Source organism: Myotis myotis, unplaced genomic scaffold (assembly GCF_014108235.1).
Source record: "Myotis myotis isolate mMyoMyo1 unplaced genomic scaffold, mMyoMyo1.p scaffold_m19_p_8, whole genome shotgun sequence".
NCBI lineage: Eukaryota > Metazoa > Chordata > Mammalia > Chiroptera > Vespertilionidae > Myotis > Myotis myotis.
In genome coordinates, this window is record NW_023416390.1 from 48,310,712 (window position 1) to 48,336,084 (window position 25,373).

General features: G+C 40.0%; 2 protein-coding genes across 10 annotated transcripts in view; one reads left to right on the forward strand and one right to left on the reverse strand.

The window, feature by feature from the left end:
- The first annotated feature begins 261 nt into the window (after positions 1-261).
- On the forward strand, positions 262-9,024 carry SPC25 (SPC25 component of NDC80 kinetochore complex). 5 transcript variants are annotated; one of them, XM_036320532.1, is made up of 7 exons: positions 262-376; positions 1,180-1,332; positions 1,425-1,490; positions 2,095-2,241; positions 3,475-3,579; positions 4,557-4,655; positions 8,847-9,024. In XM_036320532.1, exons 2-7 carry the CDS (start codon positions 1,194-1,196, stop codon positions 8,852-8,854), a joined length of 564 nt encoding a protein of 187 aa, XP_036176425.1. In that variant the 5' UTR covers positions 262-376; positions 1,180-1,193; the 3' UTR covers positions 8,855-9,024. The 5 variants fall into 5 exon arrangements, with proteins under 5 accessions (XP_036176425.1, XP_036176422.1, XP_036176424.1 ...); XM_036320529.1 differs by lacking the exon at positions 8,847-9,024 and adding an exon at positions 7,604-7,804; XM_036320531.1 differs by lacking the exon at positions 8,847-9,024 and adding an exon at positions 6,376-6,455.
- Positions 9,025-12,595: 3,571 nt separating this feature from the next.
- Positions 12,596-25,373, reverse strand: part of NOSTRIN (nitric oxide synthase trafficking) — a 53,088-nt gene continuing 40,310 nt past the window's right edge. For 2 of the 5 annotated variants that reach the window (XM_036320524.1, XM_036320527.1), the window contains 6 exons: positions 22,652-22,760; positions 21,514-21,599; positions 18,586-18,711; positions 17,479-17,593; positions 15,695-15,784; positions 12,596-12,803 (listed from right to left, as the gene is read on the reverse strand). In XM_036320524.1, the coding sequence (XP_036176417.1) occupies positions 12,637-12,803; positions 15,695-15,784; positions 17,479-17,593; positions 18,586-18,711; positions 21,514-21,599; positions 22,652-22,760 (693 nt within the window). In that variant the 3' untranslated portion in view covers positions 12,596-12,636. Of the gene's footprint in view, positions 12,804-14,569; positions 14,631-15,692; positions 15,817-17,478; positions 17,594-18,585; positions 18,712-21,513; positions 21,600-22,651; positions 22,761-25,373 lie in introns of those variants that run through there. The other 3 variants (XM_036320526.1, XM_036320525.1, XM_036320528.1) reach the window with 3 other exon arrangements.

Genomic DNA, 25,373 nt, shown 5'->3' on the forward strand with positions numbered 1-25,373 from the left:
AAACCTTTATTTGAAAATGATGAACGGCCGGTCCTAGGGAGAGTCCCCCAGGAACTATTAACGCTTTCCTAAGCCAAGCTGAGAATGAGGCGACGGCTCAAAAAAGAACTACAAATCCCAGAATGCCCTTTCCCCATCTTTTCCGCGAGACTCGGAGGGGAGTGGCTACATTAACCAATCCCTTCATTGAAAAACCTATGCTACCAGCCAATCAGAAGGCGAGCAGGCGCTGGAAGTCGGGAGGCGGAGGGCGCGGTAGGTTTGAAATTGGGAAGTTGGCGCGGCAGAGGGAGGTGGGTCTGCAGCCTGGCGGTTAGCTGGGGTCGGTCCACGTCCTGTGCCGGGAGGGCGGCGGGGCCCAGGCCTCCCGGAGAAGGTGAGAGAGGTGCATTTGGGGCGGATGTGTGTTGGGGGAGGGGGTGCGGGGCCAGTGTCTGAACGCACGTCCTGTTGTTTGTGAATCTGGGCCCCGCGGGCGGGCAGCGGCGATGCTGAGCGAGACGCCTGTGGGTCCCTGGGGAGGTTTTAGGTCTTTGGGGCGGTGTTAGCGTTCCAGAGAACTGGTGGCACCGGGGTCTGGCAGGACAGGCTTTCCCAGTGGAGGACGCCGAGGCCGGAGAGTGTAGGTGGCTTGCTCAGGGCCTGGACTACACCCATTGACCCCCCCCCACCCCCCACCCCACCACCACCACCAACCCCGCCTCCAGTCTTCCGTTTGCTGCCGCCTGACCTGACCTGGGTGGGAGCAAGCGGGGGCGGGGAGGGTGGGGGGGGAGGTAGGTGCGTGGGGTCTTATCCTGCCAGAGGCGCCGGCCCCGGGACTTGGCGATTCAGGCTGGAAGTGAAAGTGTCCGAGTTGGGAGGTTCCTTAAGTGTCACCGATTTACTTGTGAGGAAATGTAGTGGGCGTCATTTTCCCAGGGTCATGGAGCGTGTGAGTGTCCCGTGCAGCTACATGCCGGCGACTTTCTAGGAGGTACAGGTGCCCTGCATCCTGCTGCACTTGAGCCCTTGTTAACCCCAGGCGACTGAGCTGCTCTGGGATATCTAGAGTTAAACGTTAAGTTGCTAACCTTTTCTAGCAAAGGTCAAACTGCCAAAATATCATTGACTGGAATATGTGCCTGATGTGATTCAAGGAACTTAAAAAATACAGTGTGTGTTCTACTTGTTTTGTAGCGTTGTCTAACAAAATGGTAGAGGATGAGCTGGCACTGTTGGATAAAAACATAAATGAGTTTTGGAATAAATTCAAAAGCAGTGTCAACGACACCTCCTGTCAGATGGTGGGACTAAGAGATACCTACAAGGACATCAGTAAAGCATTCACAGGTACCTAATGTTAGTTTGTGACATTATGTTGTTCTTTGCTTTTTAGTGTTATTTCAGCTAGATTGAAACATCAATTCCAATTTCTCTTTCAGAAAAGCTGTCTGTGAAATTGAAGGAAGAAGAGCGAATGGTTCAGATGTACCTAGAATATCAAAATCGTATGTGACAATCTGTAGATCTCAGAGTTATTTTTTATATTAAACATCTTTATGAAATCCCCGATACAAGTAAAACAATGTATGCTGTATGAATGTGTGTGTATGTATGTATATCAAAATAATAAACATTTGTATTCATATCCAGCTTAATAAATAGAACATCCCATGTTATACCTTCCTCTTTTCCCACCTTCCAGAATTAACCTATCAATATTTTGTTTCGTGTTGTGGTTTTGAATGTTATATAAAAGGTATTATTTTGTCCCCTTTTTTGATGGTCTTTGGTGGTGAGTTTTATTTCTGTATTTATTTGAAGGGGGAGAGCTGCAAGGGTCATGATCATCTGATTTTTCAATTCTTGGTTTTATTTGGTATTTTTTTAAAAAGCATTTTTATCTTTTTATTTCTATTTTCAAAGACAAATAGGAAAGAATAGATTAGGATTCTTTTCTTTTTGTTCTTTTAAAGATTTTTTTTATCATTAGGAAATATTAATTAAAACATACTGTATTAATCTTATGGAAGTCAATACTTTGGTCTATCTTAGGTACGTATTGGAAAACAAAGCATGTATATTCCAGCTAATACTGTGTGCTTTTTGCAGAGATCTGCAGGCAGAATAAGCTTATTCAAGAAAAAAAAGATAACTTGTTAAAGTTGATTGGTGAAGTAAATGGCAAAAAGCAGGATTTGGAAGTACTGACTACAAATATCCAGGATCTTAAGGAAGAATATGCTAGGAAGAAGGAAAGTAAGTTTTCAGTTGTAAACATGTTTAAACATCAATCTAAATTTCAAAGTGGTGATGGTTCACAACTCTATTTTGCCTTCTCTGCAGTTTATTGCCCAAAATAGATATTATGCCTGAGGCATAGCAAGGACTCAATCTCTGTAAGGCAGCGGTTCTCAACCTGTGGGTCGCGACCTCTTTTGGGGTCGAACGACCCTTTCACAGGGGTCGCCTAAGACCATCGGAAAACACATATATAATTACATATTATTTTTGTGGTTAATCACTATGCTTTAATTATGTTCAATTTGTAACAATGAAATTGGGGGTCACTACAACATGAGGAACTGTATTAAAGGGTCGCGGCATTAGGAAGGTTGAGAACCACTGATGTAAGGGGTCTCTGAAAGTAGCTGAGTGGGTTTTATTTTCTGTTTTACTTAAAGGTCCTTTGGATTTCTTATATAGCCAGAGTAAGAGTGAAGTTAATCAGTGAGTTTAATTAAGTGTAGTAGGAGATAGTTTCACAAAACAAGATTTGCTTGGGAGAAGCCATAGTATAATTTAGGTAACAAATTTATGGATCATGCATTCTCTGACAGAAACTATTAAGCAACCTCTTTATGCTGGAAAATTACTTTGTTTAAAAAACTTTTATATTCAAATGAGTGTTTCCTTTGGAGTCTTGTTTGCCCACAAAGTAATCAAATCTCAAATCTCTTGAAAATAGCGAAGTTTGTTTTGTTAATGCTTTTTCTTACAGAATTTGTTTGCTAGCCTACATTATTTTTCTTATCTGCTATTTATTACTTAGGACATAATGTGCTAACTTTAAGAATAATTCTAAACTAGCATGAAATAAAGCTGACTTCTTGTGAGAAATAATTATGTTTAAAAGAATAGAAATGTTTTTCCAATGAAGCAATTTCTTGGCTTACCAGAAAAAACAAAACAGTATAAAGGAAGTCTGTTTCTCTGCCAGCCATGCAAACCTTGGCCTGTTTATTCAATCTACTAAGTGATAAAATAGAATAAAACATTCCTCTCACTTGTGTATTTTCTCACAGTTTTTCCTTTCATCTTGAATGAACAGAAGCCCCTTTTGCTAATTGGTAGAGATAGAAACTGAATAAATTTAAGCAGATTCATTTGTCTGGCATCATTTTTATAGTTGTTTCCAAGCTTCTTTAATTAATTAAATGCGCACTGAGTATTATTTAAAATATTTGATAGTGTGTCTGTTTTCTTAATCAGCTATTTCCACTGCTAAGAAAACGAGTGAAGAGAGGTTGCAAAGGTTACAGAAGTCTGTAGACATATTTAAAGATCGACTTGGGCTAGAAATTCGAAAAATTTATGGTAAGTATATTAATGTCAATAAAACAGGAAATTAGGTGTGTCATTTTTTAAGTAGAGAATTAAAAACATTTTTTTTCAAAGCAAAAATATTTCATGTTTTCAAGTAAAATAATGACTATATTATTAACTTTTTACAAAGTAGGGGAAAAACTACAAAATTTTTATCACCATAACCTAAGTACTAATGCCTTGGTTATTTATTATCCAATATTTTAATAAATGTATTTCGGGCATGGTTTGACAACCATGCAAATAATTTTTGTTCTTTGCTCATACTGGTATTATATGATTAGCATTTCTCCAGTTGTTATATTGGTAAATTTTAAAATGGCATAATAATTCATTCCATTAACATATCATTAGCATGTGTATTGCCTCTAACTTTTGGGTTCTGCCTTTTTTTTAGTTTTAGAAGTACTACGGGGAATGTAGACTACTCCATTTCTTTTGTATAACTTCTGTGGAATTCCCAGAGAGGAGTTACTGGTTAAAGCATGTAAATATTCCAGTGGCCTTTACATGTATATATGCCAATTTACAGCACTGCTTATTGTGCTGGGAGACCCCAAGATTACCATCATGTTTGGTGATTTGCCAGAAAGATTTACTGGACTCGGCATATAGTCATAATTTTGATGAAGCACAATGTCTTTTTTTCTTTTGTTATTTGTGATTTTGGTCATATGTAAACTACAATACTTTTAAAAACTAATTTGCAGCATACATTTGGAGATATTGGTTAAGTGAATATAAAGGGTGGGACAAAAGTAGCTTTTGGAAAATAATACAATAATTAATACATAATAATACAAGAATAAACTCTATTTTGTATACTCACAACTACAAACCTATTTTTGCCTCACCCTATATATACTTAGTGTTTAGTGACTGATCAGAGACTAAGATAAGAAAGCACATCTTCATCAAAAGCTTTGGCACTAAAATATTCTCACATTAAATAACTTAATCTCTTTCAGGTGATAAATTGCAGTTTATATTCACTAATATTGACCCTAAGCATCCTGATAGCCCATATATGTTTTGCCTGCACCTAAACGAAGCAAGGGACTATGAAGGTATGCCCTCTTCTCTATAACTGGTATTTAAGTTTGCCACCCCAAAATGTTACTTGAATCAGAATATAAAGTAATAGGATGAAATAATATTCCCACAACTATTGTTTTCTTTTTCAGTCTTGCTTTTTGGGATATCTACACTAATAAAAGAGAAAAATGGTAATTGGTGTACGACGCTACCCTTTTCATTGGCTAATCAGGGCTATATGCAAATTAACTGCCAACTAAGATTGGCAGTTAACTGCCAACAAGATGGCGGTTAATTTGCATATGTAGGCACAATGCAGGGAGGCAAAAGGGAAAGCAGGAAGAAGCCCCCTGCCACTGACAGTGATCGGAAACCCAGGGGGGAGCTAAGAGCTGGGGCCGCCTTTGCCCTGCCCCCCAGCCATGATCGGAGAATCAGGCACCTTTGCCGCCCTGGCCAGTGATAGCAGGAAGTAGGGGTGGAGCCAGCGATGGGAGCTGGGCACGGTCGAAGCTGGCAGTCCCGGGAGCTAGGGGTCCTTTGCCTGGGCCTAAAGCGAAGCCCACGATCGCGGGGCCGCTGCAGCTGCGGGTCCCCGCTGCCCGAGCCGGACGCCTCAGCCAGAGGCGTTAGGCCTGGGCAGAGGCGGAGCCTGCAACCGCAGGGAGCTGGGGGTCCCCTGCCCAGGCCTGACACCTCTGCCGGAGGCCTCAGGCCTGGTCAAGGGGCCGATCCGGTGATTGGTGATTGGTGGGTGATGAGGGTCAACTCCTCTGGCCGAGGCATCAGGCCTGGGTGGGGGGCGGAGCCGGGGATTGGGGGGATATGATGGTCCCCTTGCCCAGGCCTGAAGCCTGGGTCAGAGGCATCAGGCGGGGGGTGGAGCAAGCGATCAGAGGGAGATGGGGGTCCCCTGCCCAGGCATGATTCCTGGGCCAGAGGCCTCAGGCCTGGGCGGGGGCCAGAGCCAGTGATCGGGGGGAGATGGGGGTCCCCTGTCCAAGCCTGACGCCTCTGGCAGAGGCGTCAGGCCTGGGCAAGGGGCCGATCCTGCGATTGGAGGGTGATGGGGGTCAACGCCTGAGGGCTCCCAGTATGTGAGAGGGGGCAGGCTGGGCTGAGGGACACTTCCCCTCCCCCACACACACACCCAGTGCACGAATTTCGTCTTATAAAAGCTGTGACTATAATAGACTTTTGATAGCACAGTGCCACAGTGGCAGAAAAGTCTAAAAGATAAAAGATCACTATATTATGAAATATGAGTTATCCTTTTAGAGAATTCAAAGCAAAGCTATAAAGGATATGACTCCTTAAATGTGAATACTATTATAATTTATCCAAATAGGTGATTTTAAAACCAAATGTAAAATCATTAGACTCTGGTAATTTTTGTCCCCCCCGAAATCAATTTTACAAAATTATTCCATCCTGAAAAATTCTACACATTGGTAATTTAGCTGAGTTACTGATTCTCTAGCAGGCCAGGTGGCTTTTGATTTATGGGGAATATATATGATTGGTAACAGTGTGAACAAGAAGAGAATGGAAGTATATTTATCTCTTTTTTATTCTTCTAATTCCCCTTTGAAAGTGATTCATTTATTGGAACTCAGGAAGTGGTTCTCAGCTTTTGGTGCCTGTGTTCACACTAAAGCATTGATAGGAGACACACACTCAGGTGAACTCTTTAGTTGGCTCTCCAATGTGCCCTTGAACCCAGTTCCTGTTCTAATGATATTTCCATTTTAGGACTCGAATTCATGTACAAATATTTGGCTTTTTTCTCTCTAGGTAAATATCTCCTAATCCAATGAGTGCTGAATTTTAAGAAGCAATCCCAGGAAACCTCTTACCTAGCTTTTAAATTTTCTCCAAATTGGATTCCTCTATTGCAGTGGTTCTCAACCCTCTGGCCCTTTAAAAACAGTTCCTCGTGTTGTGACCCAACCATAAAATTATTTTCGTTGCTACTTCGTAACTGTAATGTTGGTACTGTTACGAATCATAATGTAAATATCTGATATGTAGGATGGTCTTAGGCGACCCCTGTGAAAGGGTCGGTCGACCGCCCAAGGGGTCGCAACCCACAGGTTGAGAACCGCTGCTCTATTGCTTCATAGTGGCATAGTATTTGATAGTGTGTTAAAATAGATTCTGCAGTTTAATTTTGAACCAGCTGGTTTTTCTCTATTCTTTCTCTGCTTGGGCCTTGTTTCCTAAACAATTTCTACCAAAGAGCAGGATTGATGTGATCGAATTTCTTCCCCTTGAACAAAGTACAAGGTTGATGGTAGAGAATGCTGGATCGTCCCTTTTCTTTGACCTCTCTGGAGACTTGCTTGCTCCCATATGTACCATCTGGTTCAACGGCATATGAGATCCGTACTGTTATTTGTGATTTGAATATCATTTGTTTAGTAAGCCCTATAAATGCCACTTTTGGAATAGTGACATTTTCTAATGACCTCCCTCATTTGTGAGACTTCATACCCCTCCTCCCTATAATTGTAAGTAATTAAGGGTTGGAACTTTTTTGATTCAGTGGTAAGATACTAGAAGTCAGGCCAAATTTCTGTAGAGAAAACTGACAATAATTTAAACACATACACACACACAACCTTTTAAAAATAGTTTAATTAAAATGTATAGGAAAGATGATGAGAAATGGCATTCTGTTCATTATCACTAAGCTCTTCAATCCCTTGCCTACCATCTGTTTAAATTTAAATCAAGATTGTAGTACAGAGATTTGAATATTTAGTGATTAAGCAGAGGAAAGGTTCAAAAGATAGTTAAGATATGAAAATTAGGTGTATCTATCATCCTATGCTCAAATCAGTTCAATAAAATGGGAATAAAATTATGAATTTTAAAATTATGAAAATTAAAATTATGAATCAGATGAAAGCATCTAAATTGGAAAACTTCTCCTCCATAAAAAAATCTCATTCAAATTGTCTTTTTCTTCTTCTTCTAGTGTCAGATAGTGCTCCTCATCTTGAATGCCTAGCAGAATTTCAAGAGAACCTAAGGAAGACCAAAAATTTTTCAGCCTTTCTTGCCAATGTTCGGAAAGCTTTCAGTACTATGGTTTATAGTTAATGTATAAATAATACATAAAATAAAAGCTGTTTCTTTTTCTCCCCTATTTTGTATCTCTTAAAAAGAATTCTCATTATCAATAGTTTGCCTGTAATCCTTTTGGATTTTGTTTTTAACATTTCTGTGTTCTGTGTTTCTTTAAAGTATTTAATTAAAATCTTAGGAAACAAAATTTATAAAGTCAAATGTGTTCTTTTTAAAATGAAAGAATATATACATATACAGTTGACTCTTAAACAACATGGGTTTGAATTGCTCATGTCAACTTATATGTGGGTTTTTTTTTTCAATAAATATATAGTCATCCATCCATACCCCTGGGTTTCACATCTGCAGATTCAACGAAGCATGGCTAAACAGTATTTTCAATCTGTAGTTAGGAATCTGCACATACTGAAGGTTGACTTAAATTATCCATGGATTTTCAACTGCATGGGGATTGGAGCCCTTATCACTGCAGTTGTTCAAGGATCAATAATATATTTACATACATATTTTTAGATAGTTTTATTAATATATATTATATATCATACACATATGTAATAAGTATATATTTTTTGTATTATTAAAATATGTATGACATATATACCTCTGAAGGTATTGTGGTTGCTTTCCCTCCTTAAAAGATTAGACTCGGGGAGTATTGGTTGTGTTACTGGTAAGTCAGAAATGGAGAACAGTTTAAATTCTGGGTAAACACAGATGCTTTCTTCTTCCTTTCTCCTAAATTGCAGATAGCATGTTTCTTCACCTGACCAGCTGGGAAGCTGGGTCAGAGGTGAAAGACCCAGATGGGTAATGTGGAGCCTTACTGAGCAGGACTAGTTTGCCATGTATGAACACAATGGTCAGAGAGTGAAGAGGGGCTGAGAAGAAGGGAGAGATCGGGAAGATGGGAGGAAAAGGTCAGGGTAGGAGTGCAAAAGAATGGACTGAGAGGGCCAGTGGGGAACTGCTTGTTTCTCATTCCCTATTATCAAGATAGGCCCATCCCATACTTTCCTTTGCCAACATGATTACCTAGTAAGTGGCTGAGGAAGAGGAGGAAGATTTTTTTCTTTTTTTTTGTTTTGAGAGAGAGAGAATGTAATATAGGCCAAAATATTCCTTCTTCCCAGGGCAATGAAGAACCTAAAAGGAAAAGTTACCCTTAGCTATTGCGCTCTCTACAATGGGGAAAGACTTCTCCAGTGAGGTCCCCAGCACCACTCATCTTAAAAAACGTATTGGATCAGAAGGAGGGCATGTTCCTCTTTTACAGCCAGCTTCTTGAGTATGGTTTTTCTCTACTTTCTCCAACAGTGCTCCTTCCAGGTATGTCTGCTATAGTTTAGTCAATATTCTCAAGATTCGTGCAAGTAAGCCAGTGGTTCTCAAAGAGCAAACTTGCATCAGAATCACCTGGGGTCTCTGACTGAGTGTGAAGTGGGGGCTAATACTTTGCATTTCCAACATAGTACAGGCTTATACGGGCACTGCTGGTCCAGGTGAAAATTGGGCTCAGCCCTGACCAGTGTGACTCAGTTGTTTGGTGCACATTGTCCTGTGCACCAAGGGGTTGCCGGTTCAATTCCTGGTCAGAGCACATGCCTAGGTTTCAATCCCCAGTGCGGGGTGTGCAGGAGGCAGCTTATTGATGTTGTGTTCTCACATTGATGTTTCTCTGTTCCTCCCTGTTCTCTTTTTCTCTCTACCTCAAAATCAATTATATATATAATTTGGCTCTACTTGACAACCACTGGAGTAAGCACTTACCCCCAGTGTCCAGAAAACTCAATTTACAAGCCAGTTGAAACAGATCAGTAACACATTTGCCACCTCATATAACTGGCCACCTGGCCCCCATCCCTGCTATGCACTCCCTGGTGGGACTCCTTTGTTGTCCCCAGATCTCTATCATAAGACCTGAGCCTTTGGACCAAGGTCTTTCTTGACAGTTCAATTTGCTCCTCAGTTGGCTTCTCCTATCACATAGTTCCTTTGAGAAAGAGTTTTTCTCTCTAATTCTGTGAGTCTATTTACTCCCACCTCAGCTCAAAGCTCCTTTTCTCAACATTCCCGGGACTCCTGATCAGGTTCGTATCCACTTGGTTTGGCAGATTTCCCTGGCTGCAGGCACCTATATCACTTAGCTTTCCTGAGCTGAGCTCCCATCTGAATAAGCATGACCTGGGTTCTCTAGCTCGCTGATTTCTCACTCCTGTTCCTTGTTGCTGCTCAGCGAGAGGAAGGTGGGGGGACCCAGACCCTGACACCCCAACCCCTTTCAGGATCACAACATACAGGAAACTCTGACACTCCATCCAAATAGTTCTATCCCTGTAGCTGCATTCTCTACAAAAGGTTCCTGCTCTTCTCTGCTTGCCCCTACACCTTGGTTCAACCTTCTCATGCCATATGTCCCCAGGTCACTTTCCCAAGATTATACATTCTGTTCTTGCTATGTAAGTGACTATAGAGCATATTATTTTGATTCTAATGTGCTTCTCTTGCTCCAAATCAGGCTGATTACCCCCACAAAGCCATTTTGGGAAAGGAGGGCTTTTCTCTTGGAGGGGGGAAGAAAGCTAGACTATGCTCAAATAATTATCAGTTAAAGCCTTATAATACAATAAAATTTACTTTAGCCCAAATTGCATATTATATTACTTTCTGATGAATTAGAATGGATTATAATATTCATTATAAGTATTAGTATGGATAATTGAAAATGAAAAAAGTGAAATTAATAATCTTCTGGTTGATAGTGTGATGGATATGTTAGCCTTTACTAGAAAGGAGATAAATTAGAATAATGCTTTCGGTGAAAATCTGGCTCAGACCTCTCAACTCCCTATATTTCCAGTTGTCAATGTCGCTAAAAACTTCCTGACATATGAAACTGCTTAGAGGAGTATAATTATGAAAGCCTAATTAAGAGTTTAAAAATATTAAAAAAAATTTATTCTACATAGAAACCTTGGACACATAATTAATCTTCACAATATATACTTAATTTTTACCAGAATCGAAGGGTCCCATCCCCATCTGTCCAATCAGAAAATTCTTGCCTTCCAAAAAGATCTTAAAGATAAAAATTGTTATGCCCAACTATATTTGTATTTCATCTAGTTTAAGACTATAGCATTTCTTTGAAGTTTAATAACTACATATCACAGCTGCAAAAAGAATATGTGGTAACATTTCAAAACAGGAAAACCATTTATGTTTCTATAAAGTAAAACGGATTTATGAAGAGGAATCTCTTTCTTTGAAAAGTACTTTCAAAGAGTTTCAGGGTCCAACCACCATTATCATCACTTTCTCTATACAAACGATTTGGTGTAAGCTGCAGTCAATTGCTACATAATTTTTTATCCATCAAGGCTAATGGAAAGAAGTAAGATGAAAAGGAAATATAAGTTAAAAATCTCCGTTCATGGTCTAGTGGCCTATTATTCAGCCCACTTTCTACATGCAGAAAGCTATCATTAATACACCATTAAGGATGACATTAAAACTTCTGATCCGTTCTTCTAGGCTTTAAGTTCTGCCTCACATGACAAATTTTACTTGAGCTCCTTCAGGTCTGATATCTGTATCTATAAATATCTCTATGTATTAGTTATATCCTATAGGAGTGTAATATGCACAGTATAAAAATATACGTACCTTGCTTTGAAAAATTCCTTCTTGAAAATATAAAATCTGAATTTTAAAAAAAAGGTAGCGGGCAGGGGAGACATGGAATGGATTTTACTTACTCCTTCAAGGCAGACTGTATTTTGCACAAATGGAGACATACCCAGATGTTTCTATCAACACCATGACTTTCCATTGAATGGAGTGTGTGATCTCCAGGCTGACTTAGGCCATTTTCTGAAAGATGCTACTGTACCACTTCTCTCCATTCTAAATTGTTACCCTCGAGAAAAGTTGGGGTCTACCTCTCTTATTCCCAACCTTTTCCCATTATATAGTATTTAAGAAAGCAACATAAATCTTCTTTTCTCCAAATATTCCATTTGATAGTGAATGTTGATTTCTCAAACTTTCCATCCAAACTGGAGACTCATTAGCATTTAAAGTACCTTTCATTAGGAAGTTGCATAGGGTATTCCTTTCATAATGACCCCGCTGGGAAGTATAGAATTCCTGCTTTCTAAACTGGTATATGAAGTTTCCAAACAGACAAGGAGGCACAAGGTGTCAGGCAGTCTCCTTCCTAACCCTTTCCCATCCGCCTTGCTCTTGTCCTCAGATCCCATCCACCTCTGGCTCACGCTTGATCTCACTCTCAGAGCAGCTCTGGTTGTGGGAAGAAGGTATATAAGAAGCTGCTACCTCGGAACGCCCTTGGCTCAGGATGGAACTCCACCAAGGAGACCTCGTATCTACCGCCCCCACTTGTGATCCCTCAGACTCTTGACCTCAGTTTCTGACCCCTTATTCTAGTCTCCTAACTTGGGTCTATTTCTCTTGTGTCTTGTCTGCCCATCTTTTGCTGAGCTCTTCTTCTTGGGCTTATTCTGTTTTTCTCATCTCCCAGGCCCTGTTTGACCCCTTGTAGGCCTACTGTGGCCTGTTGCCACTCAAATCCAGACGAAACAGACATCTGAGTCCTAGGACCTGTTGTGCTCTCAGAAAACGATGTGACTTCATGTAAGCAGCTCAACCCGCCTTGGAGTCTGTCTGTCCGTGACACCAGGGGTTGCATTGGGTCATCTCCAGCGTCTCTAAGATTTCGAAAACTAGGAGCCATGGGCCTCTTCCCTGCCTCCCTTCACCCTCCCACCTTCTGACTTTGTTTCAAAAAATAACCAAGAGTACAAAGCACTGTGACCTGCAGGTAGGACTCCATCACCCAGTTAGAATGATACACTTGGGAAGATCACAGCATTTATCTTTATTTGCATTACAGTGTATAGTTTACAGTGTGTGTGAGGCAGTGTGCTGAGAATCTTGTTTCATGCCTGTGTACCCAGCATCTGAAGGGAGCTCCTGCACGTAAGCAGCGGGAAAGTGGCCTTTTTTCCCATTTAAAGATCCAAACCACCATCCTTCTTCTTGTTTCCTGTGAATAGTCACAATGTCACCTGTGAAAATGCACATTTAGTTAGACAAATGGGTCTTTGCAATTTGAGCACATACCTGAGCCCGATGGGTGAGACAGTTTTCGGGAGAGCCTGCTTTCAAGGAGATACCTGATAGCATTGGTTTCTGCAGGTGATTCAGATGAAGCAAACTTTATTAACCACCTCTGGATGAAGCAGGCATAACGCAGAGCATATTAAAAAGAGTAAGATAATGGACAGCTAATTTATGGCGTAATATATTTTGATTAAAAACAGAATGACGCCCTAGCCGGTATGGATCAGTGGATAGAGTGTGGGCCTGCGGACTGAAGGGTCCCAAGTTTGATTCCGGTCAAGGATACATGCCTGGGTTGCAAGCTTGATCCCCAGTAGGGGGCGTGCAGAAGGCAACCGATCAATGATTCTCTCTCATCATTGATGTTTCTATCTCTCCCTCTCCCTTCCTCTCTGAAAGCAATTACATATATATATATATATACAAAACAAAACAAAACAGAATCACGTTGGAACATGCATCTTCATGTTGGCTGGCTCACTTTGAATACAGCTGATGGGTGGTCACCAAACCCTTTCTTGGTGTCTGTGCTTTAAGGGTTTCTCATGTTGGTGTCTACAATTGTTTGGTATGTTGACTACTATGTCTTTGCTACCAGACTTTTCTTTAGATTAAGGCAGCCTCTCTCCATGAAATGTGACAGCTTCACAGTCCAATGTTTCACTTAATAGCTTTGCACAAAAATATAACTCCTCATTCCAAACTTAGGTAGCTTTAATAAAATATCAATTTGAAGACAACACTTTTTTAAAGCTATGATTCAAATAAATAGAATTCCTCAGAAACACATGGTTCTTCTCGAATTCTCTATTTTTAAAAATGCTATGCTGATATTAGTAACCCTGAAGTTTAACCTGATGCCCAAATCCTCTGGCTCTCCTTGCCTTTTGAGAGAGTCCCTTCTCTACAGCTGCCTCCTGCCCACTTCCTTCAGGATCCCAAAGCTACTTTAGCATGAGCATCATTTTATGGCAGCGGTTCTCAACCTGTGGGTCGCGACCCCTTTGGGGGTCGAATGACCTTTTCATAGGGGTCACCTAAGACCATCGGAAAACACATATATAATTACATATTGTTTTGTGATTAATCACTATGCTTTGTGTTCAATTTGTAACAATGAAAATACATCCTGCATATCAGATATTTACATTACTATTCATAACAGTAGCAAAATTACAGTTATGAAGTAGCAACGAAAATAATTTTATGGTTGGGGGCCACCACAACATCAGGAACTGTATCAAAGGGTCGCAGCATTAGAAAGGTTGAGAACCACTGTTCTAAGGTAATATGTTTAGTCTTTCTTTCATTCTGTTCCCCAGTCATTTTCTTCTTAAAACAAAGGAGACTGGTAACCCCTCTTCTGTCTCTCCTCAGTCATAAGTCACTATTCATTCTTATAGAAAATCATTTTCAGCCTAAGTTCTCAGGTCAGCAGATTGACAAAATCTATTAACAGAAATTTAAAGGGATAATTTAAAATCTTACTGCCACTTTCCCTGAGCTCCTCATTGTATTTTTAGATCTCACTTAGGATATGACATATAAGGATAGGCTTTGCAATCAAGGAAGAACTAAAGACAAGAAAGATGATCCATTTATTGTGTAACTACATAACTCAAACTCAGTACCCTGGGTTCTAGATGGCATCTGGGAAATGGTTTTTATGAATATGGAAAGTGGGAATAGAGCATTTCATTTACATACTTACTGCCATAGGTACCCTCAGGATGACATGGTGAATAATGAAGCGACTTCTATAACACTTAAAACTTTTAAATAAAGGCAACATTGACTTAAGAAGAATGGAAGAGAAGGTCTACTTTCTATTTCCTTTTTTGGGGGGTTTGTGTCTTTACTTATTTCAGCGGTAGAAGGAAGAGTAATTGCCTGGAGAAATCTGATTGGCAAAACGAAAAGGAAGCTCCCACTGATCACTAGCAAATGTGTGGCCTCCCTGTTGTTTGGCTGCAAATATCCATCCTGATTTTCCCAGGGTTCTGGGTGCCACGTCCTGCTCACGGATAAAAGCTTTTTCCTATGACACACTGACCTTTTCCTCACCAACTGTTTCTTTTCCAGGCCCCTGCTTTAGCTTTCACATCCCAATGTGGTCACTAACTGGACACGCCAAGAAAGCTGAGGCTGGCGACGTTTCCTTCTTTAACAATGTTGTGGTCGATATAAGCCATTAGGTAATATCTTTCCATGTGAAACAAAAATCTGTGACACAAAGAAGGGGCCTGCTTCCTGAGATTGGTCATAGAACACTTTCCTGAGAGATAAGTGGGAGAAATATGAAGCTGGGGGTCCTTTGCCGTGGGTTCTAGAACTTGCTCTGACACTCAGCCATGAGAGGAAGTCACTTCACATTCCTTCATGGTTAGCTTTTAGAAAAGGTGAGACCACCTCTCTAATGACTTTCCATGCCTGCCGTTCTACCCCCATGTGGCACTGTGAGTAAGCATGACTGAGTCTCTACATTCAAACCCTGCACTTCCACTGCCTGTGACTTTAGCCAAGTACTTACCCTTTCTATGCCTCCGTCTCTTCAACAATAAAATGGGAATAAATAACAATAACCACTTCAAGGGGTTTTATGAATATTAAGTTGGACAGGGGGCTTGCAATAATGTCTGGCACACAGTAAATACTGAACAGATGTTAGCTATTTCTTTTATGTGATTTATCTTTATCTTCTAGGAAAGGTGATTGTAAACCTGAACTGAGTTGACATGGTGGTAACCTCTATGGCTACTGTACTAAGTCAGAAGTTTTATTCAAATTAAGGATTTCAGCAGGGGAAGGCAATTAAACATTTGAGAATGATTCTTACCTACTTCCAAATCCAATTCATCATCTTGCCTGGCTTGAAAAGAATATAAGGCTTTGCAAAGAATGTTGCCGTGCTGGGCCACACCGGAGGCTGAAAGTTGGATCAAGTTATAATTACCAATGCTGTGTCAGTAAGCAAGAGGAAGAGGATAGGGAGCTCTGGTTATTTAGCAGTGTGGTGCAGAGCTTAAATAGATCGAAGTCTTCTCAAAAGAAAAGTTTATAATTTTATAAACTATTTATTCCTTGATTCAGTAACTGTTTATGCTATACCTACTATGTATATCAAGCATGTCAAACTTGCAGCCTGTGATGCGGCCCACAATGAATATTTTTGTGGCTCAGCCAATATAACAGTATGTAAGAAATGTTTTAATAAAAATTTCGTAACTTAATTTTTACAATATCCTGTTGTACATAATTATCAATAATGAACTACAACGTTCGCTAATCATTGATTAATCGTGTTGCACTCATTTCCCTTATGCCCCTTACGCACAGGCGCACCATTTCTCTCCACTAATACTAGCAGCAAATATTTTAGCAGCCGATTGCCGCATCATTAGTCTTGGGCTGACTTGTTTGGTGTGTGCAACAGGAAATATTTCGCTTTCGGAGAACAAGAAAAAAATAGGTTTATTTCCGTTATGCTTATTAATTTGTGCAGTTTTTCAGTGTCTGGTAAGTTAATGTTCAAGAAAATATATTAATTTTTATTAAAATGTTCTATTATTTTATATTAATGATTACTCATTTATTTCAGCCCTTTGTATTCAGCATGTCTCTATCGAAATAAACCTATGTTTCTATGAAAATTGAAGCTTTTGTTTTTTTTGTGGCCCACATGAACTTAAACCTTGTTTATTGGGCCCGTGTTAGCCTTTGAATTTGACATGCTTGCTGTACATGGATTGTATATGTTATATAATCAACAATTACATCATAATATAGAAAATAAGTCTGGAGAAAAGAATTATTTTAATTATAATCATAAAGATAATTTAAAATTATTTGCTTTCCACATGAACTTAACAGCAGTTGGCTGATATGTGTGGTATGCATGTTTTGCTGTATGCATGTATTGGAAGACATACACAAGTTTTGTCATTCAGGTATAGATAGGGGACACTTTGACTATATGCTTCTTATCATCATCCCTGTTTTTCAAACAATGCCACAGTGAGTCTCTAATATACATGTGGACCATAATGTCCTGGGTTTTATTGAAACTCTTTTTTTTTCCTTTTGACCAATTTCTAATCAAGAAACTAGAGAGTCAAGGTTATGGTGAGTATAGTTGAACTATGAAGGACAATAATGTGCACGCGTGTGTGTATATGCATTGAAAGGTAAACGCCAAAAGGCAGAAGGGTGTGGATGGACAAGTGACTCAAGTCAGGTAGCTGAATAAATGGGGGAAGCAGGCCCTGGGATCATGCTTCTCACATGGAGGTTTGGAGGAGGCTCTGGAGACGGTTCCCCGAGCTCCTCCCAATGGCTTAGGGGTGATCGTGTGCACTGTAAATTGCAGGCTGTCTGAATCACATGCAACCAGTCACCTCATAAAATTCTTTTCCCAACCCTACATTCTTCTTGGTTCCTTCACACTTTTTGGATTACATTTGCACAGAAAGCTACACATTCTAACAAATTAATCAGTCTTAATTTAAATGTAGATTTCTTTGAGCTGATATATATCATTGTGGCTATAAAAAAAATAAGTAAATATAGCAATGTGCTTTACTGATAGGATTTGGCCCAAAATTATTCCGGGCATGGGATTACCTGCACATGAAGAACTTGGATTGCTCTGCCCACCAGAAGATGCCCTTCTTACAACAGTCTGTAATCTCTTCATCAGAAAAGGCCGAGATATTCTTACATAACTATGGGTCTGCTGCTGTTCAAATAAATATTTTTGAAAACAGTTATTTTTAATAACTCAAGTATTCATGAAATATAATTCTTCTATAGCTGTTTTCCTTAGGAATTTGTTTTGTAATTTTTTTGGAGGAGGGTATAAATAAAGCATTAACTACATTCCTAAACTCTTACATAGAGCTTTCTTGTATCTAAAGCCTTAATATTTTCAGAATTAGACAATTAGCATATTGCAATTCTGACCTGTACATAGGCAAAATAATAAAATTCAACCTTAATTGGCTTTAATGCAAATGAATTACATGGCTCTGTCTAAATGATTGAGACCTTTTTCTTTTCCTTCCTTCCTTCCTTCCTTCCTTCCTTCCTTCCTTCCTTCCTTCCTTCCTTCCTTCCTTCCTTCCTTCCTTTTTTGACTGAGACCATTTTCCAGCTCAGAGTCTCTTAGAAAGAAATTCGTCCCTTTATAACAAGATGGTTATAGCACCCCTTCTGATAGACAATGGAAAACAGCTATAAGCAGTAGTTAATCCATGCATATTCACTATTCACCACCAATTCCTAAAGAGGGTAACACTGGGAAAATACATGTATGTGATTTTTAAAAATTGTGCTCATGCATTTTCTACATTATGTGGTATAATAAATGGATGAGACTAATGCATATCATAAACCTTATGATTCAGGTCTGTATGAATATGAAATTTCAATTTAATAAAAAGTTTACTATAAAAGCACAGGGGATAAAATTAAGGTATGAGTAGGAAGAAGAAAGAATCCAAAGGGTTTTTAACTCCCTGTGTTTAGTATACGAAGAATGTATTCAGCTGTGTTTAGCTCTTGTTACTCCTCTCAAAGGAATGAAACTAAATTTATTTTAAAATTCTGCAGTTGAGATTTAGGACATGTGGCATACATAATTCATTACAGCTTTTTTGCTCTGATGCTACTTATACCACTTCACCCAGTAAGCCTAGTTAAGAAATTATAACCAATCTCTTAAATTTTTACCTTTTCTTTCCGCTTGAAGATGGAGTTACTACAAGGATGGCTGGGCTGAGGTCTTTGTTCAAGTTCTGCTAACACTGATGACAGTTTATAGGCGTTTGCTTGCATCAGGTCTAGTTTCAAAATGGTCTGTGGATACATCATTTGGCCTTGTGAGTAAGTTTCTAGAAAATGAGGCACAACTGCATGGGTAAAAGTATATCAGGATAACTTTCAAAATGACAAAGAAATCTAAAAAATTACACATTCAACTCATATGCAGATATACACAGAAAATGCTGAGCAAAACAATGGACCCTTTTCCTAGAGCAGTGGTCGGCAAACTGCGGCTCACCAGCCACATGCAGCTCTTTGGCCTCTTGAGTGTGGCTCTTCCACAAAATACCACGTGTGGGCGCACATGTACAGTGCGATTGAAACTTCGTGGCCCATGCGCAGAGCAGCAGTTTGCTGACCACTGTTCTAGAGGAAAGCCTTAGTTGTTGAGTGTGTCTTATTCTGGACTCGTGTGAACAGAGTAAACCAGAAACCTTGATAGATTATTACTCAGTATTTTGTAGCAATGAATAGGCTTTACCCAATTTTCTGCTGAGGAATGAGAGAGGGAATAATAAGTGTTGACTGAGAAGGTAGGCTTTTGGGAGGCCTTGAGGAAAGGCAATTGAGGCATCGGCGCTCTACACTGCGAATAGGATTGAACTCATATCAGTAGAACCAAACCAAAATGATGGGAGGCAGGGCTTATTTATTATTTCAGTTGATGTTCATTGTTTTTCTTGAAGAGGGAGGCCTTATATTACACAGAAAGTTCACAGTAACACTTCTCAAAACTGGAAACAATATTTTAATTATAAAAATAAGGACTGAAGCTTAAGAGACACTCTTAGGCTCTTCCTGTTCTCTACTTGACTTTGAACTGTAAACTTTATAATGACTTCTTTGTCAGGCTGTGTCCAATCAGGGTAAATAAAAAAACAACAACAACAGAATCCAAGTATTAGAAGGGGCCTGCTTATCCAATCTCCTCCCCACCAGCACCTCTGCCTTCCCCATGTGTCCAGCATGGGGATCCCTAACCCTAGGATCCCTGCCAGACACCTCCAATTGATGAGAAAGGCCTCTAATGCTTGAAACAATCCACTGCATTGAAAACCCTTTGAGGTAGATACCAATATCCCCATTTTACAGATGCAAAAACTAAAGTTACCCCCCATACCTTCTACCATTAGGACTACTCTGCATCTGAGAGCATCACAGAGCAAATCTCCTTCCCACATCCAAAGTCAACACGAACAACAGTTTTTCAGAGAACATGCCTTACCAACATTTTTGCTTCAAATATGGCACTTCCAGGACAAAAAACAACAACAGTGAATTAGGAAGAATTTAAATGAAACCGAGTGTCCTCGTGCAAAAAAACTCCCCTAGGTAACGCAAAATCTACCAATATCACGAGTTTCCCTCCAGCAGATGCAGAGGTGTGCAATGACATAACAGGGGTATTTGGTACCCACTATTCGAAGGCTTGCATTTGTTCCTTCACTAGATCACAAACACTGTGAATCTAGGGGTCAGATTCCCTCCCTCCTCGCATCCTCCACTGTGTGAATCAGCCCAGTGAATACCTACCACAGTTTCTGATCCTAATACATGTTCTATGCTGGTAACAAGAATGACAAACATCTGTGCAGGAACAACCAAACAAATAAACTTATAATTAACGCCATCATAAAGTGCTCTCACTTGACTTTATTTTGGTAAATGTTATTTGCATTGAATTAGTTAACTAAATATGTTGTGTTATCACAGAAAATGTCCCAGTCTTTTATAATGTCATAAAAATCATAGCCATGTGTCATTGCGAATATGTTAGACCTCTGTTTGCAAATGAGTAGAATTCAGGCTTTTCTCTTCACAAGAAGTGTTAGGTTTGTTTCTGCAACAGCACCCAACTGAAGGAAACCTGTGCTAAGAAACAGATAAATTGTGCCTGTATACATCTATTTTCAGCAAAGAACTACTGAAATTGCCTGTTTGGACAGAATTTTTAGGTACCTACTCATAATTGAATTAGGCTATATTCGAGGTCAGGGAAGCATGTCCAGTTTCCCGTATCCTTCAAAACATTATTGCAACAGAGTTTTATCTCTTCCTGAATTTTTCTCAGAAAAGATAACCTACCAACATTCTCTCACTCTAATCACAGCAGAAAACCCATATCCTGCACACATGGGTACTAGCATCTGCTTGTTTTTATTCCTCTGTTAAAGTCACAGGTCTTTGCTAATTGCCTTTTTAATGTGAATTCCTCCGAAGTTGCCACCTTGTCCATCAATTCCTACATATTTCTTTCCTCCTGTTATTCTCAGAAGACCCGGATGTTAGTTGAGGAATGAATGAAAAACAGCATTTTAATCAATAATTAGTTTTTCAGCTTGCCTCTGCACATTGTGCTAGCATTTTCTAAATAACATTTAATCCTCACAAAAACCCTTTGAGGTAGGTTCCAATATCCCCATTTTACAGATGCAAAAACTAAAGTTATCCCAGATCCCTGTAAACAGCAGAGCTAGATAGATGCAACACGGGCCTTTCTGAATGTAGAACCTGTGTTTTTGGTCACGTTTCTTAACTGGGTTACAAGTACGCATGGTTTCCAGACCCTGAAGGAATCATTCTATTTTAGAGAACTCTATTTTAGGCACCTTTTTCCCCCCCTAGGAAGAAACTGAAGCAAATGTTTCTAAATAGTCGGATTTTTCCAGATCCCTCAAACTCCTTGCCAAGGACCTGACCCTACACGCCTCAGACTAGATTGTTCTGTCATGAGAAAGGAGAGGCAAACAGCGGCCAGATGGGCTGGCAAACGAGCGTTCTAAAAATAACTCTTTCATCCTTAAATCTAGGAAACTGTGCTCTGCCAATATTTACCTCCTCCATTAGGGCTGCTGTGCTTTTCTGGCTCTCTGGGTCTGAGAAGGAGTTGTTGGAGTAAGCTTTCAGCATTCGCCGGAGTCCTGAAAAGGAAATCATGTTCTCGGTCACAATCCTCCTGCTCTGGGGGGACACAGCTGAGCCCAGAAGGATTTCCGAAATGGCTGGAGCTGTTTCTGTAGGTAGTTGTTACTGAATGGGTGACCTTTACCTTCATTTAATGAAATGTGAGAAACGCTGGTTGGTGCTTAAAGAGTCTTAACTGATATTTTTCCAAGTTGAGCTCATGAATCCTCCTTGTTGACCCATTCCTGGTGGGTTCCTGACATTTACCACAGGGTTAACCTTTCCCTTGCTATGATATTTACATGTGGAAACACTTTTGCTTTCTTGGATTTCCTGTCAAGTGCTCCATTGCAATCAGTTGTTCTGGTTCACGTAAAATAAGCTGTACATGTCACGGTCACAAGTGGGGAGTCGCTTTTATTACCTGCATCCTTTTAGAGAGGTTTCCCATTCTAACAGGCCTCCCCTCTAAGAACAGGATTTAATCTGAATGATCTTTACACCATTTAGAGCGTTAGTTTAAAAGGAAACAGACAAGAAGACCCAAAGCCCTGTGCACAGTTTACTATGTTTTAAACCAAATGAATTGTCCCTCATTCCAGCAATGCCAGAAACATGGTAAAATGCTGCATTTCTGCCCAGCTGGCATGGCTCAGTGGTCGAGTGTTGACCTATGAACCAGGGGCTCACAGTGCAATTCCTGGTCAGGGCACAAACCTGGGTTGTGGGTTTGATCTCCAGTGCGGGGCGTGCAGGAGGCAACCGATTGAGGATTCTCTCTCACTCTCTCCCTCTCTGAAATCAACAAAAAAATATTTTTAAAAAATGCTGTCTTTCTGGAAAAGGTGGTATAGAACTTATATAGCTCTCACAGATAGACCAAAGTATTGTTTTTGGTTTTTTATTCTCTCCTTCCTTTTTTAAAAAATTTTCTTTATTCATACAAATTAGGTTTGACATGTGATTCTTTAAAGGAGATAATCCCTGTGTCAATCAGCAAAAGCAGTATTCCCCAAATCTCAATGAAAATACTTTCCCTTATCAGGCTGCTCACAGACATATTACACACCTTCCCGGTCGCTTGAGGCTTTTTCAATATCTCTTTGCAGTCTCAACAGTTTTGATTTTATTGAAGACTTTTGTCTCTCTTTATTCATTGCATTGTTAGGATCTTCTTCCTTGAGGGGAAGAAAAAGGATATTTAACAACTTAATAAAGAAAAAAAAAGTTTTCTCTCCAAGTTGCACTGAGACTGTCACTGACTATTTAATTTTAACTGAAAGAAAAAAGTAAAAAAAAAAAAAAAAAAGCCAGTAACTGAGATCTGCTTAATAAGAAATCATCTCCTTGTTCACAACTTGTAAGTACCTAGCTGAGCACTTTCTTTAGAACAAGTTATTCTTGAAGGATGAGCCTTACTGCAGCTATTTCATAGTTACTTGATAAGTAAATGTATTTGTTGTATACTCATTGCTCTCTATCTTTATTCAAGTTAGAGTCTTTTAACCGTCCCCATGCAGTATCACATAGATGCCTCGAGCTAGGATTGCTTAACAAGCTGAGCAAATGTTTGTGTTCTGTGTTGCTGGTACTGGGGATGCCTGAACAGAAACACAAATGCTCCTCCCAGAGTGGGTTTATAATTAGGCCTTGAAATGTAACATAAGAGACCTCGTAATTCAAGGCCACGCTCATTGATGAATGGAGCAGACAGGAATGTGTGGCCCACCAAGGCCAGGGCCCGGGCACAAAAGCTTTGAGGAGGCTATAAGACTAAACCAGGATTTTTCTGCCAAGGGGAAGGAGGACAAAGGGTGCCCCAGGCAGAAGAATTGGCTCAAGCAAAGGACAGAGGGAGGACTGTGAGAACTGTATCAGGAACAGTAAATAGACCAGTTGCTTAAGCAAACACCGTGAAAGAAAAAGTTGTCTGGGTAGGTTAGGCCAGATTTTGGGGCAGAAAGAAGTAGGGGTTTTATCACATAGGCTAGGAGAAGCCATTAACAAAATCTGAACTTCCACATACATATTTCAAGGGTTGAATATAAATGGGGGCTGTTAGGGTCAGATGGAAAGGTGGCTGTACACATAGCAGAGGGAGAGAAACCTGTGGAGAAAGAGAGGAAACTAATGGCTAAAGATGGAAGTGAAGGAGTCAGGGAGTCAGGACTTATCTGATAGGGAAAGTGACAAACTGGGATCCCAAATGTTGGCGGAAGGTTAGCTCTAGATAGATTTTCATGAAGAAAGGGGAGCTGAGGATTTACAGCAACATGAATAGCCTTTAAAAAATGTAATGTACAGGTAAAAATATTTTATTTACATATTGTGTATTACATAATTATAAAAAGTTTCTTTAGAGCCCAAGGTGACGTCACACCCCCAGGAGATCTGACTAAACCACAAGGATGCCTAACTCCAAACCTGCCCTTCCTTGCTGGAGGAGCACACATTATAATCTGGCTGCCAGACCAGTCCAAGACTTCACTTGGTCTGCTTGGGACACCTATTGCTCAAAAATGTATCTCTAAGGATAGATCACTACTGGCTCAGCTTGAGGATGGAGTTTACTACTATCCTTTAGCTTTCTGAAATTCCTCCTCTCTTCCAAATATGTGTTAGAGAGAAGATTAATATTGGAAGAGGCATATAAAACTATGGATACCATCTTTGAACATGGCCTTTACAGTGACCTTATAAATATTTTCACACTGGTCATCAGCCCTCCAATATTTGTACTTGGATTGTTCTCCTGCCTTACCTCTTGCCCACATAAATTTCATGGCACTACATAAAAGTCCCTCTACACTTACTGCCATGACTATAAAGTCAGACTTTGGAGGCATTTTGCCTTAAGGCTATTAAGAAAATCTTATTTTTCCATTTGAAGATACAGTCCATTCTCTTAAACAACAGACGTGTAGTCTTTAGTTCTGGTGCACTGAAATTTCATAGAAACCAAAAATTCCATGAGCACATCAATTAAAGATAATCTATCGTGGCTGCCTCCTTATATTTCAGCTAGAGGTCTGGTGCATGAAATTCATGCATGGGTAGGGTCCCTAGCCCTGACCAGTGATCAGGGCCAATCAGGTCCTTCCAGCTGCCAGCCAGGGCCTTCTTTCCCCAGCTGCTGGCTGGGGCCTTCCTTCATTCTGCGCCACCCCCTGGTGGTCAGTGCATGTCATAGCAAGCGATCAAACTCCAGGTCTCCCAGTGGAACTCCTGAGGGGACACTTTGCATATTAGCCTTTTATATATATAGATAGGAGCCTAGTCAAACTTTCAAGGAGAATGACCCTTATTTTATTGATAGGTTAGTCTATAGCAGTAGTTCTCAACCTTCTGGCCCTTTAAATACAGTTCCTCATGTTGTGACCCAACCATAAAATTATTTTCATTGCTACTTCATAACTGTAATGTTGCTACTGTTATGAATCGTAATGTAAATATCTGATATGCAGGATGGTCTTAGGCGACCCCTGTGAAAGAGTAGTTCGATCACCAAAGGGGTCGCGACCCACAGGTTGAGAACCGCTGGTCTATAGGGACATTTTTATTAGCCTTTTAATAAAGTAATAGATATACTCTATTGTATATTTTCTCAGCCCAGGGATCACCTACACTATTTGGAAGAAGAGAAAAAAAAAGAAAGCACTTTCCTATTATAATCCAATCTCCCTTTCTGCTCCGATCTCTACCTCTGCTTCTGCTTTGAAAAGACATTGCTATTGTTAATTTGCTTTGCCTTTGCCAAGGTAGGAAAAAAAAAAAAAAGGATTCATTTTAGA

What these genes read in the sequence shown, in the direction of transcription:
- SPC25 (XM_036320529.1), top strand. Translation starts at nt 1,194, where the DNA reads ATGGTAGAGGATGAGCTGGCACTGTTGGATAAAAACATAAATGAGTTT. An exon ending in ATATGCTAGGAAGAAGGAAA is followed by an intron (nt 2,242 to 3,474) that starts GTAAGTTTTCAG and finishes TTTCTTAATCAG; the next exon opens with CTATTTCCACTGCTAAGAAA. An exon ending in CGAAGCAAGGGACTATGAAG is followed by an intron (nt 4,656 to 7,603) that starts GTATGCCCTCTT and finishes TTCTTCTTCTAG; the next exon opens with TGTCAGATAGTGCTCCTCAT.